Source organism: Macaca thibetana, chromosome 13 (genome assembly GCF_024542745.1).
Source record: "Macaca thibetana thibetana isolate TM-01 chromosome 13, ASM2454274v1, whole genome shotgun sequence".
Classification (NCBI taxonomy): domain Eukaryota; kingdom Metazoa; phylum Chordata; class Mammalia; order Primates; family Cercopithecidae; genus Macaca; species Macaca thibetana.
The window spans coordinates 35,453,145-35,467,546 of NC_065590.1; the positions used below are offsets into that span (position 1 = coordinate 35,453,145).

The window sequence follows — 14,402 nt, forward strand, 5'->3', positions numbered from 1 at the left end:
GCAACAGTCCTCTGTAGGTTCTCTGCCCCCAAGGAGAAAGGAAGGAACCTGGGTCATGCCACAGGCTACTCCTGAACTAAGGGAGGTCTGGTTCTTCAGCCAAAATTCAAATGTGCGTTTAGAAAGGAAGATCATAGACCAAGAAGGTTCAGGGGAGGCAGGCACAGAGGCTGTGCAGTGCACAGGCCCCTGTGTGACCCCTGAGCAAGTGCACATGCTTGCGTGGGTTCATCCGTGTGTACGATGGGCCTGACAGTGTCCTGTGGCATCTGTGCTTAACTGTGGGCATGTATGCTTGCGTTGCATGAATGCCAATGGGGCCCGCCCCAGCCCCTTCACCAGCCAGTGTACACATGTGGCGCACCCATCCCCAGCTGCCATCAGCATCGACAACTCCCAGCTCCCAGAAGTTACCTGCTCCGGGGAACCCCCATGCTAAAGGAAATCCCCTCACTGAAGAGATAGGTATGTGCTCCAGCTCACCCCAGCAACCCCAAGCTTAGACAAATGACTAAGAGGATACAAAGCCCAGCCCTGCCTCCAGGTGAGGATTCTGTGGTGTTCCAAGTTGTGCACCTCCCCAGGCCACAGCTCAGGCCCCAGATGACCTGCCTGAAGCTGCATCCTTGCTCCTCACACTCCCAAAGGCACTGCCCCAATAACGTGCAGCCAAATCCACGTCTTAGCCTCTGCCTCCAGGAAACCCAGCCTAAGACACAGTCCGTGGGTGTCTTTCCATCTTCCAGGTCAGTGTGTGAACTTTGCATGTGATCTCCTGTAATCATGGGCATCTGAGTGTGTCTGTCTATAAGCATCTGTGTGTGTGCTGGGTGCAATCTGTGAGTGTGTTGGGTGTGATCTGTGCTGGGTGTGATCTATGGGTGTGCTGGGTGTGATTTCTGTATGCTCGGTGTGATCTGTGGGTGTGCTAGGTGTGATCTGTGCATGTGCTGGGTGTGATCTCTGGGTGTGATCTGTGCTGGGTGTGATCTGTGCATTTGCTGGGTGTGATCTGTGTGCTGGGTGTGATCTGTGCATGTACCAGGTGTGATCTATGGATGTGCTGGGTGTGATCTGTGCTGGGTGTGGTGGGTGTGATCTGTGTGTGCTGGGTGTGAACTGTGTGTGTGCTGGGTGTGATCTGTATGTGCTGGGTATGATCTGTGGGTGTGCTGGGTATGATTGTGTGTGCTGGGTGTGATCTGTGCATGTGCTGGGTGTGATCTGTGGGTGTGCTAGATGTAATCTGTGTGTGCTGGGTGTGATCTGTGGGTATGCTAGATGTAATCTGTATCTGCTAGGTGTGATCTGTGCATGTGCTGGGTGTGATCTGTAGGTGTGATAGGTGTAATCTGTGTGTGCTGGGTGTGATCTGTGGGTATCCTAGATGTAATCTGTGTCTGCTAGGTGTGATCTGTGCATGTGCTGGGTGTGGTCTGTAGGTGTGATAGGTGTAATCTGTGTGTGCTGGGTGTGATCTGTGGGTGTGCTGGGTGTGATCCATACTGGATGTGATCTGTGGGTGTGCTGGGTATGATCTGTGTGTGCTGGGTGTGAACTATGTGTTTGCTGAGTGTGATCTGGGGGTGATCTGTGGGTGTGCTGGGTGTGATCTGTGTGTGCTGGGTGTGAACTGTGTGTTTGCTGAGTGTGATCTGGGTGTGATCTGTGGGTGTGCTGGGTGTGATCTGTGGGTACGCTAGATGTAATCTGTGTGTGTGCTGGGTGTGATTGTGTGTGCTGGGTGTGATCTGTGCATGTGCTGGGTGTGATCTGTAGGTGTGATAGGTGTAATCTGTGTGTGCTGGGTGTGATCTGTGGGTGTGCTGGGTGTGATCTGTGGGTGTGCTAGGTATAATCTGTGTGTGCTGGGTGTGATCTATGTGTGTGCTGGGTGTGATCCATACTGGGTGTGATCTGTGGGTATGCTGGGTGTGATCTGTGTATGCTGGGTGTGAACTGTGTGTTTGCTGAGTGTGATCTGGGTGTGATCTGTGGGTGTGCTATGTGTAATCTCTGTGTGCTGGGTATGAACTGTGGGTGTGCTGGGTGTGAACTGTGGGTGTGTGTGTTTGGTGTAATCTGGGTGTGCTGGGTGTGAACTGTGAGTGTGCTGGGTGTGATCTATGGGTGTGCTAGGTGTAATCTGTGTGTGCTGGGTATGAACTGTGGGTGTGCTGGGTGTGATCTGTGGGTGTGTTGGGTGTGATCTGGGTGTGCTGGGTATGAACTGTGGGTGTGCTGGGTGTGATCTGTGTGTGCTGGGTGTGATCTTTGGGTGTGCTGGGTGTAATCTGTGCATGTGCTGGGTGTGATCTGTGGGTGTGCCAACTGTGATCTGTGTGCTGAGTGTGATCTGTGGGTGTGCCGGGTGTGATCTGTGTGCTGGGTGTGATCTGTGTATATGCTGGGTGTGATCTTTGGGTGTGCCTGGTGTGATCTGTGAGCACCTCCAGTGAGTCCCAGGTGTCTGTGCATACCATGTGCACACATGCAGGTGTCTGTGTGCATGCAGGTCTGCACCTGTGCCTGCTGGTCACCTGCGATCAGGGGCCTCACTCCCACCCACCATCTGCTGGCTCACCCTCTTCAGCGCTTCCATCTGGCTGAGATCCCTCCTGCGCAGGCGCACCCAGCGCCGCCGTCGGTGTGTGTAGTACATCTTCTCAGCAGGGACCCAGTGCTTCGGCTTCCGGTCCGGGGGGATGGTGATGCTATACTCCCAGCCTGGGGGAGGGGGAACCCGTCACTCATTGCTTGGCAGTTCCCCATCTCTCCTGGGACCATCTCTGAATTTGGGGCATGGTCACAGACTCTTGAGCGGCCACTGACTCTCAGTCCTAATTTGTAGCTTGGAGTGGGGGTGCCTTCAAGAAGTGTTCCGGGGTGGGTGAAATAGCCTAGTGAAGGGCCCTAGCATTCAGCTGTCCCCACCAGCATGGCTTGAGAGCTCGCCAGGGATGGGGCTCGCCAGGCTCCACATGCTACCCACCTTGCTCATCGACAGCCCGGTTGAGGTCTGTGGACCATTCCTCATCTTCCCACTTCCAGCCCAGTGGGCACTCAATGTCATCTTTGGGAAGCACCTTCTCCCCGTTCTAAGGACAAAACCGAACAGACAAGCAATGAGAGGAGACAGACAGATGTGAGCAGGGAGGCAGAAAAGATACAACTTGACAACATACGTCCTCGAAGTCCCAGATAGAAGGGCAGAGACCCAGAGTCAGTGTCCTGCCACCACTGCACCCCACACTTTCCCTCTGGAAACCAAAGCATGAAGGCTCCGGAGGTAGGAGGGGGCAAGGAAGAACATGCCCCAGCCTCCCCTGAGCCCCAGGTGCCTCCAGAGACCAAATGTCTAGACCCCACCTGCCCCTGAGCGCCTGGTTTACCACATCGGTGTAGTTGTCACTCATGTAGATCCACTGGCCTCCGGGAAGCCGGGTCTGGTTCTCAAACACCTCCTCCACAAAGCTCAGGTGACCGGCGTCCATGTCATGGAGCAGGCTGTGGAGGAGGGCTGGTCAGAGTCTCCACTGGAGAGGCCCCCATCCATCCACCACCTCCTGGAGAGCACCCCTGCCCATGTCAGCCTCACCCCAACCAACAATGAGAGACATGGGGGTGGGAGGCAAGGGTGCAAGAGACCAAGGCAGAGAGTGAAAAGGAGACCTAGGGACACCCTGGGATAATCAGGGACAAAAGAGTACATCACCCAAGATAAAGAGAAAAGGAGGCCAACTGAAGACAGCAAAAGGAGGATGGGCAGTCGAGACTTGATGGATAGTTGTAAAAATATAAAGTGTTACCAAGTTGTACTCGTAAGATTTGAGTGCTTGACTGTATAACATATTATACTTCAATGTTTTTAAGTAAAAAAAAAATTAAACACCACAGAGTTGAATGCCAACCAAACAGGAAAAGGAGAGGGGAGAGAGGCAAAGGCAGGAATAGACATGGAGAAGGACCACATAGATCTGAGAGGGACTGAGAGAGAAAGGACCACTCAGGGGATGTGTGAGCAGTCCAGACATGAGAAGGGTTCATGCAGAGGAGGTGATGGGCTTGTCCTGGGTGTCTTGGAGGATGGGGCCACACCCAATGGACACCACACAGAATGGAGGCTTAAGAATAAAGGCCTGGCCAGGCGTGGTGACTCAAGCCTATAACCCCAGCACTTTGGGAGGTTGAGGAGGATCACTTGAGCCCAGGAGTTCAAGACCAACCTGGACAACATAGTGAGACCCTGTCTCTACAAAAAAATTAAAAATTAGCCAGGCACGATGGCACACACCTGTGGTCCCAGCTACTCAGAAGGCAGGAGCAGGAGGATCACCTGAGGCCAGGAGGCTGAGGCTGCAATGAGCTGTGATCATGCTACTGCACTCCAGCCTCCAGACAGAGCAAGACTGTCTCAAAAAAAAATTTTTTTTAATGAAAAGAATAAAGGACTGTCTGACTATCCAAGCCCTTCTGGAAAGCACTGCTGCCTGGCGAGCCTCAGTGCTGGGAAAGTTCAGTGAAGTTCCTATGACCAGCGCAGGAGCAAGCAGAGGGATCAGCAGAGCCCCAGCCTGCCTCCAAAAGGAGGGTGCAGTCCATGGTGGGCAGCCTGGCCTGGCTCTCCCCAGTCCTCCCTGCCCACGACTCACGTCTTCTCCGGACACACGAACCAATCTCCAGCCCAGGTCCAGCCGGCCGAGGGGCGGAAGCTCTCCTTGGGTAGCTTGATCTTGCCGGTGACGTCAGAAAACTTGGGGTAGGTGAGGCCCGTTGTGCCCCAGTTCCCGACCAGGGCCAACTTGGTCTGGTTCTCATACTGGAGGGCCAGGAAGAATGAGACGTGAACAGGGGGCCCAGGCAGCTCCAGGGTGTGGGAGGCAGAGGTGGGGGCTGCAGGCACTCACGGTTTCAGCAAAGACAGACAGCTTCCCCTCAGCAAACTGGTTGAACTCCTTCTCATCCACAGAGAGCCCAAACCACAGCTTGACCCGTATCTGCACTGGCATCCGGGCCCCAGGCACCTTCTCCATCGGATACTGGGTACCAGAGAAGGACAGAAACCCACAGTCCCCTTCAGGATCCAGATGTCCCAACGAGAGCCTGAGGAGGAGTCCTCCAGGGCTAGGTAGACCAGGCTGACACCCTCACTGGGAGTGTCCCCTGTGGAAGCGCTTACCAGAATTGCATGGAAGGGGGGCATACAATTGAGAAATGCCCATCCCACCCCCCATCCCTCACCAAGATTCCTCGCCATCAAAGGCAAAGGCTACATCATTCCCTTCTAGGAGCACTCTGCAGAGAGGAACCATGTCTAGCCCAGGATCTCTCCTCTCCCCTTCTCCCACCACATCCTCGCTTCCAGTTTCTTCTGGAACAGTGCTTGCCAATGGAACGTTCTATGATGAAAATGGTTTATATCTTCACCATCCAATATGGTAGTCACTAGCCCCATGTAGCTACTGAGCCCTTGAAATGTGGCCAGTATGACTGGGGAGGTAACGTTTTCGTTTCATTTACTTTTAATTAATGCAAATTTAAATAGCCATCTGTGGCTACCATATTGGACAGCACAGTTCTAAAACTTGTCTCTAAAGGAGACACAATGATACAGATCTGGAAGGAGAAGAAATTAAAGCCTCCCCCTTCAAGTTTAATATTGTATTTCTTTGGTTAGTGTATCATCTAATATCCCTACCCTTTCAAGTGATTATCAGCGTGTCAACCACTGTTCACTGGTCTTCAACTGCTTTTTATCCTGAAACTTTCAGAAGCTCTGCCAAATGGGATAACCACAACAACCCAACATGAAACAGAAATTATTCTCCACAATTACTTCACCATTTGATTGAAACCCAAGGTCAGACATGGCCTGAGGAGCAGAAGCTTCTGCTCTTAAAATTCACATTGTCCCCTAGAGGAGGCAACACATTAAGTATCCAGGCCTAGTGTCATGAGCTCAAAGCAGTATATCCTCTGGGGCAGGGAGCCACGTGAGCAAAGGGGTGGGTTCAGAAAAAGAAAGGGCGGCTGAGGTAAGGTGTCCCACGCTGGTCAGGGAGGCCTGGATCCCTGGAGGGAGAGCCCAGGGCAGGTAGGAGGCTCAGGAAGGGGCAGAGGACATGCCAAGGCCGGGACCACCTCATACTTCCCTCCTGCAGACACAGCCCCGCTTCTTTTGGTTCATCTTCAATGAAGCCTGGAGGAGCCCCTGAGTCCACGTGTCATGCCCCGGGGAAACCTCTCCATGGCTGTTCGCTTAGGCTGTCCTCTCCCCCGGGTGGTTAACTGCCTTTACCCTCCAAACCACCAGCCCCAGGGAGATGGCAGGAATGCCTGACCCCCACTTCCCCCATCCACCCCCGGCTCTCTCCCCTGTCCTCCCCCAGACGGGGCCAGCCTGCCGGACCCAAAATAGCAACAGCAAATAAAGAAATGTCTAGTTTGGGGCTCCTCTCTCTCCCTGCTGGTGCTCATTTTTTCCAACTTTGGTTTAAGTTCAGAAACACCAGTGTTTTCTTGGTCTCTGCTTGCTGCCAACATTTTTGTAGAGCTTGCTCAGGAGCTACTGGCGGGGCTCATAAACTCAGTGGGGAAGACTTCGAGAAACAATTCTATATCTTTTTTTGTTTTTTTTTTTTTTTGCTTGAAACCAGGGAAAATGTTTCAGTTTGCATTTCCCTGAGGCTACATGGCCAAGAGGTCAGAACCTGGAGCTCGTCCCCTCCCAGCGAGTCCACCAGGCACGATTCAGCAGCACCCCCGCTACTCTCACAGACAGCCTTCCCATCAGCCCCGCTCAGATGCGGCCACTCCTTGACTGCCTTCCCTTTTTGCCCTACCAGGCCAGGAACTGGCTTAGGAGGTAGATTCTCAGAGGTTAGGCTCTGACAAGCACAGGAGGTTAGAAGCTAACGGGAAACATGCCCCAGCTGGCACGTGAGCAGGTGGATGGCGGCAGCCTACTGCCCGACACACAGACACACACAGACATAACTTACTCACACAACTGTGTGCAGACATGTACTATCCCTGGCCTTCAGCTGGCCTCTAGTCATGGCACGCATAGAGCAGGGGAGCTCCCCAAAAGGAAAAGGGGAGAGGTGGGGAGAGAAACTAACATCCATTGATCACTTATTTCCAGCAAGTCCCATCACCTGTGTTACCTAACTCAACCCTCAAAACCTGTAAAATGGGCAGCCCCACCCACCCTCATTTTACAGATGATAAGACAGCAGGCAATTCAGAGAGGTTAAGCAACCTGCCCAAGGCCACACAGAGCTCCAGTCAACCCTGGCATCTTCTGTGCTACTAAAACCTGTCCTCTCCACACCCTCCAGGGGACAACAAGACGACTGGTCAATATACAAATGCGTCTAGGCATCACTCAGGGCTCTGCTCCCAGGTTCAGGCTCGAGGCTAAAGTAAGTCAACAACGACTTCCTGGAAGAGGGGAGGAGGGAGGAGAGATGTGGGGAGGGGGAAGGTCGAGCGCGGAGGGGTTTTAGGGAGGTGGACTAGGCTGGATGAAGACCCAGTGGCTTAGGTCGAGGAGGCCTTGAATGCTAGCAGAGCTATTCAGGGCAAATGAAAAGAGATAAGGAGGGCTGGCGCAGTGGCTCACCACTGTAATCCCAGCACTTTGGGAGGCTGACGGGGGGGGCGGATCACCTGAGGTCAGGAGTTCGAGACCAGCCTGGCCAACAGGGTGAAACCCCATCTCTACTAAAATTACAAAAAAAAAAAAAAAAAGAGAGAGCTGGGTGGGGTGGCGAACGCCTATAATCCCAGCTACTCGGGAGGCTGAGGGAGGAGAATCTCTTGAACCTGGGAAGCAGAGGCGGCAGTGAATGGAGATCACACCACTGCACTCCAGCCTGGGCAACAGAGTGAGATTCCATCTCAAAAAAAAAAAAGAGGTAAGGAGCAGGCCTGCTTCTCAGGGCCGCTCCTCCCCAAGCAGGGGCAGCCTCACTGATAGCCCTTCAAGGAGGGCCCTCCCTTGGGCCTGGGCAGCCATCGTGCAGGGAGGGATCTCCCGCATTATGTCCTACACACCAGGACCACAGCAGCCTTGGCTCTATGTCTGCACATGAGCCTAGATGGGCTCTCCCCAAGCACCTGCTCACCTCCCAGCCACCCATCCCCAAAGCTGGTGACACCCCTGGAAAGGAGGAAGAGGGAGCAGGGATGGGTGTTGGAAGAGGAGAAAGGGCAGGAGAGGTGGGGGCTGGTGAGACCAGGGGACACAATTACATGCTCCCAGCTCTCCAGTGGGTCTAGCTTATGGTGCGTCTGTCCCAAACCCCAGATACCAGCCTTCCCAGCAGAGGGACCCTAGCCTCAAAGTGACTCTAGCTCCAGTCCAGGGCACTGGGGTTGGTGTGGAAGCCAGGTCATGCAAGGCCTGCTAGTGCCTGGGAGCTGAGGACTGAGGCCTCCCTATAAAAGACACCTGCCTGGAAGGACAAACACAGCCGCAGGGGTCAGCCCTCTGACATGGCCTGGACCACAGACTCCACCTCATTCACTCCCAGCGCCAGTGATTCCAGCTCAAACCTACTAGGTCCTACACTAGGTGCAGGGGCCTGGGGACTTTGGGGGAGACCGAGGAAAAGGAAAGTTGTTTTACCCAAAGACCTCCTCTCCTTCCAAGACCACAGCCTAAGAATTAAGATAGGTCAAGAACAGGAGGGGGAAGCAGAAGAGGTGGGAGAAAGGCCTTGTGTTGGGAAAAATATGATCATGATTTGGGAAAAAAGAAAACTCACTTTCAGAAAGATTGTCTGCAACTTCCCACAATTCTTGCCACAGTAGTTGGCACCCCGCCGGGAGAAGAGGACTTGGTGGGCGGGCACCCGCTGGTATGCCACACGCTTGTCTCCCTGCAGCATCCAGATGATGATATCCGGCAGGCTGTTCTGGGGCTGAAGAGAGGGCGGTGGTCAGGGTGGGGATGGTGACACACCAGGCCCACGCCCCACAGCCACACCGTGAGCTGACCTCTGACTCAGAGGCCACAGAGGCCTCTCCTCTCCCAGCTTCCATCCCACATGCTGCCCACCCTGGCCTTCCCCCAGACCTCCCAGGGCTGGCCGGTGTCTGGCTTGAGTGGCAGTAAGCCCCCAGACGACAGAGCATAAGGCGGCCCCCAGCTCACATGAGAAGCCTGCCAAGGTTACTGAGCTGAGTACATCCTTCTGGGAAGAGACACTCCTGCCTGGACCTCAGACCTTACATTCTTAGGTCCTCGCTACCAGGTAGACATTCCCGGGGGCAAACATCAGAGAACGAGATTTGACCAGGGAGGTAACATTATGCCTAGGACACCACCCACGTTCCTCAGTCCCGAAAGCGGGAACAGATCCATGGAAGGTATGCCCTTCCCAGAGGACACACACCCTCCTCCCCTAGCAGCAGGATTCCCGTGGCCTGAAGACACTGGACTCTGAAAATGGTGACTAGTCCGGAACGAAACTGCGAGGCCCCTAAGCCCCTCCAGCATGATTGACAACTGCTCCCAGCTGCACACTCTGGCGAGCAGGCTGATTGGGTAAGGGTCCATTTGCTTCCAAGGATGGTGAGCAAAGTGAGCCCAAGTGGGGCCAGGTCTCCACCCAGGGCTCCTGCTGAGCTGATGCTCCTGCAGCACAGGTGAAGCATGCCCATGCATCACTTCACTGAACCCCAACAGCGAGCCCAGGAGGCAAGACAGGCAGCCCCATTTGACAGGTGAGGAAATTCAGGCTTCGAAAGCTTAGGAACCAATGCAGGTTTTTCTGACTCCAAATATGCGTTCCTAGCCACTATACCAGGGGTTCTCAATGTGGCGCCCACAGCAGCAGCAGCTTCTGGGAACTTGTTAGAAATGCATATTTTCAGGCTCTGCCCCAGTTCCATGAGGGCCAGGAACTCGAGGGGTGGGCCCTAACCTGCTTTTCACAAGCCCTCCAAGGGATTCTGATGCACATGCAAGTTTGAGAAGGGCTCTCTCCACGGGGCCCTTACAGTAACAGCACTGTTCGACCTTAACCCCTTCCAGTCATATCACAATTGATGCTTAGAATTCAGGGGTCAGTCTGGGCTGAGATTACAGGGAGCAGCCCATGACCAGCCTGAGGGGTTGTTCTGCTGCCACTGTGAGGGGTTGGTCCACAGCTGAGCAACACAGTGTCCGCCAGGGAACCAGCCTGTGCCTATAGGCCCTGCTGACTCCAGGGACCCACATCCCTTCCTGAGCAGCCTCCCTCTCCCCTTCCACAGCTTCCTCCAGTAGCCCCTCTCCTGGCCCTGCCCTTCTCACACTCCTGGGGAGAGCCCCTACCTCCTGCCTGGGAGTCCCACATGAGTCTGGTCAGAGCAGGCAGCAGCGATGTCTGCCCACCACTTGTGAGCAGACCCTTCTCATTCCAGACAAATCCCTGACCTGCCTGTTTGCCAGGGAACGGGGTGGGTGCATCTGGCCACACAGACCTCAGGGGGAGGTTCTGCAGGTGGGGAAATAGTTCCCCAAAGACAAACCAGAGCCGGTCCTCTCTGATCAGATACAGCAAAGCTCAGTTACTGAAAATGTAGCCTTCTTGCACCTGGGGCTCAGAGGCATCCAGGACAACAGGAAACAGAGGGTCCAGGCAGGGGAGGTTGTTGGCCAGGTGCAGACAGGCACTGGCTGGCAGGAAGAAGGAGTCGGGAACCTGGAGAAGCAGGCCCTGGCACTGAACCTAGAACCAGGCACCTGGATTCTGGTTCCAGCTCTGTCTCTGACATACTTTGGCAAGCAGAGGGCATTTATTAGTTACCTATTGTGTGCCAGGTTCTGTGCCAGGCCCCATAACACCCAGTATCCCATCACACCCTCTCTCTTCCTTCTATAAATTGGTCCATTGAGGTTCAGAGAGGTTAAGTCACCTGCCCAAGGTCACCCAGCAATGGAACCAGGGTGGGTAATAATCCAGACATTCCCCTTGAGCCTGCCAGTTCTGATGTTCCAGGCAGCAGGAGAGCAGACGAAGAAAGGTACCCGCAGGCTTAATTACCTCCTCAGCGAGGGCACGCAGACGCAGGAGCCAGTCCTCAGCCTGATCCAGAGCAGCAGGGAGCTCACTGTGGCCAAGCTTCAGGGCCAGGGCAGCCTCCGTGATTTGGCTCAGGTGACGGGTGCGCAGCCGGTACAGGTACTCGTCCAGGTGGGTGGCAGAGGGTATCTCATGGATATCACCCAGAGGCTGGCTGTGAGGGACAGACAGATAGAGTGCACCTGATGAGCCCAGGGCTCCCCCAGGTCCAGGCATGCACATGTGTTGGGGTTCTCACAGCAGGCCCCACCCCCTCCGCCTGCTGCTGGGTGCCTTCTCCAGCTGGCTGCACAAGCACAGCCATCTCTGTGTGATGTGCTCCATCCTCACCTCCTCCAGGAAGCCTTCCTCACCCATGTCAGCCTACATGCCTCCTGATGTGGAGTCCCCAGCCCCCGATTCCAGGACTGCCAGTTTGGAATCTGTCCTCAACTCCAGTCCGGTGAGTTCTTTTGCACATATGTTCCCCTCTGCCCCACTGACTACAGGCTCTCAGAGGGCCCAGGGGGTCCCGCTCCTGCCCCCTGGATCCTCCTAGAGTAGAGGCCCCAGCACTGAGTGCCTGCACTGAAACAAGCCCGCTCTGTGCTGTGTGTCCGCATTCTTCAAGGAAGAAATTTAGAAACCCCTGAAAAGCCACTGCAGGCACTGCGGGGAGGCCAGCAGCTCAGATGTATCCACCTGAGGTGGGGTGGGGAGCCACGACAGAACCCTTCCCAGAACCCTCTGTTTTGGGAAGCCTTTGGAGAGGAGGTGGGGGGTACATGCAATGCCAGAAACACAGCCCTGAGCCCTGAGAGGTAGGAATTCAGGTTTAAGCTCAATCCTGTTTAGAGGCAAAGAACTCTGACCTCCCCCATCCCACAGAGGCACCCTAAAAGTCCTTCATATGGCTCCTCCTCGCCATTCCAAGCCCAGGGGTCGGTACCCACACAAGCGCCATGCAGAAATGCGGCCGGGCGGTCTGTGCACTCTCTAACCAAGCAGGACCCCGTTCCATTTTCCCTGATTGAGGGTATGGGGGCTGCCCTGCCCCCACCCCACCCCACCCCCTTGACTCCCAAACAGGACATTAGTCAAACCCGCTCCACCAGGTCTGCTCCCACCACTTGCAGCCCCCCCACCTCCCCTCCCCGCAGCGTCTGACTCCCGGCTCCCGGCTGATTTATTTTTCTGCCAATTTCCCCGAGCTATGCAGAACCAATTACCGCCGGAGCGCAGCGGCACCGCCGCCGCCAGATACACCACTCTGGCAGGCCCTCGGCGCACTACATTTTTCCTGTTATTTTTTTTAATTGAATTTTTAGGGTGGGGGGAGCAGTACGCAAACTCCATCTCGGGAAACTTAAGCCCCGGGGCCTGTCTCAGGTCACGTACTGCACACCCTGTAGTAATATAATATTTACTGCCCCGAGGGTGCCGCGGATGGGCTGCCCCAGGCCGCTCCTCAGCGGTGGAGCGGCATGCTCCATGGGTAGCGGGGCGGGGGTGGGGGAGCCTGGGCCGGAGCCCTGGGCTGGGGCCTGCCTGGGAACCAGGCCTGAGTGGGCCTGAGGGCGGGGGCAGGCGGGTCTGGAGAGGGATAGAGAGAGCCGAGCCAACCAGGGTGATTTATGCGCCCAGCCTGGGTAGGGAGTCGGGAGGGGCTGCAGTACAGACCACCAAAGGGAGATTTTCATGGAGGCTACAGCCCAGCCAAGACTCCCCAAGAAACATTTAGGACCTGTGAGTGCCACTAACAAGCTGTCTCCGTGCTGTCTCGGCTCTTTCCCTTCTCAGGAAAGCCCAAGGCAGGGGGTACGGAAAGAAGGGGAGACCAGGAAGAGGAAGCTGATGGCGCTCCACCCAGCCCTAAGCAAAGCCAGGGGCCCCGACAACGCCGGCTGACTTGGAAATTGCAGGTAGGCCCAGCACAGGGCTCAGCAGGCTGACAGTAGAGTGGGCTGGGCTGCTCCCAAGGTCCCTGCTTGCCTCTGCGGGGCCAGGTGGATACCTGTACCCTGGGCAGTGTCCAGCCTGAAAGATGAACTGGCCTCGGGGCATTCATTTCACTCCTTGTGAGCAACAGCTCTCCCCTGGGCCTGGGCTGGATGCTGCATCCAGAGATGAGACCTGGCCCTGCTCTCAGGGGCCCCACAGAAGAAAGATGCAAACAGATCCCTGCCTGAGCAGCCTCAGAGTCAGGAGCCCTTCCTGGAGGAAGCGGCTTTGAGCTGCACCTGGCAGGGCCAGCAGGAGTTAGTAAGGCCCAAAAGAGCGGGAAGGGCATCCTGGCTGATGGAGCAGCATGTGCACAAGTGCAAAGACACAGAGGCAAGGGGGAGCCTGTAGGGGTGGGGACGCTGAGGGCCAGACAAACCAATGCAAAGCTTCAGAAGTACAGGGGCTCCATGAGGCAGGTGGTGGGGACAGAAAGGCCTGTCCACCAGGATGAGAGCAGGGGCTTTTCCTGGATGCAGTGGCAGCCACTACAGGGCTGACGTGGAGGCAGGCGTGACACAGCTTGAAGACGATGGGGATACTAAAGGAGGGATGGGAGAGGAAGGAAGGAGGAAGGACATGGGTGAGGCAGAGCCACCAGGGCTGGGGCAGAGGAAAGAGGAGGCGAGCAGTCAGAGCTGGCTCAGGTTTCCAGCGTGGGTTCTGGGGAGCCAGGAAAAGAGTGCCAGGAGGTGATGAAACCTGTCTGCAACACGTGTAGCCCCAGACGCAGCACTGAGGTGCTGGCGGGACATCCACGTGGACATGTCCAGCACGTTGTGTTCATAGGTGTAGAGATCAGAGGAGAGGGCTGGGCTGGAGGAACAGAGTGGACACCACCGGCCCTGGGGAAGGGGGAGGCTCCCGGAAGATGAGCCGGGAAAAGGGCTGAGATGGAATGAGGAACACCGATGCTGGAGAAGTGGGCCAGGCTGGCTGGAGAAAGGGTGAGCTGCTGTGGTCAGCTGTGGGCCTGAGTTCGCTCAAGGCCCCCATGCCCAGCTGCTCTGCACGTCGGCTGTGATGGTGCTCAGCATCACACAGGATGCTCCCACACAGGAGAGGGGGTGGAGGAAGCCCTCTTGCTGAGGTGTGGGGCACTAGTGGCCTCAGGTGGAGCTGAGCGAACTGCTCCTGCTGCCTGGAATTCCTCTCCTAGACAGCCATTATGCATTCCCAAGAGGACGGGAACCCAGCTCTCCTCCCAAGCTCCTGAGCTGGAACAAGCATCCCTGCTGGGAGGCCCAGCCACTCGTCCAACCCCGGGAGAGTGACTCAAAGGGGCCAGAAGTGTTTTTAGGCAGATCCTCCAAGAGCAGAGCCCTGCAGAGGTCACTGAGGGCAGCC

At 55.7% G+C, this 14,402-nt stretch overlaps 2 protein-coding genes across 2 annotated transcripts in view; one reads left to right on the forward strand and one right to left on the reverse strand.

The window, feature by feature from the left end:
* Positions 1 to 14,402, forward strand: part of PAIP2B (poly(A) binding protein interacting protein 2B) — a 577,567-nt gene that overhangs the window by 193,534 nt on the left and 369,631 nt on the right. The window lies entirely within an intron of this gene.
* DYSF (dysferlin) overlaps positions 1 to 14,402 on the reverse strand; it is a 219,204-nt gene that overhangs the window by 112,294 nt on the left and 92,508 nt on the right. The window contains exons 23-29 of the mRNA XM_050755219.1: positions 11,037 to 11,229; positions 8,772 to 8,927; positions 4,908 to 5,039; positions 4,653 to 4,819; positions 3,393 to 3,507; positions 2,993 to 3,098; positions 2,585 to 2,727 (exon numbers count right to left, since the gene is read on the reverse strand). Coding sequence (XP_050611176.1) covers positions 2,585 to 2,727; positions 2,993 to 3,098; positions 3,393 to 3,507; positions 4,653 to 4,819; positions 4,908 to 5,039; positions 8,772 to 8,927; positions 11,037 to 11,229 — 1,012 coding nt within the window. The remainder of the gene's footprint in view (positions 1 to 2,584; positions 2,728 to 2,992; positions 3,099 to 3,392; positions 3,508 to 4,652; positions 4,820 to 4,907; positions 5,040 to 8,771; positions 8,928 to 11,036; positions 11,230 to 14,402) is intronic.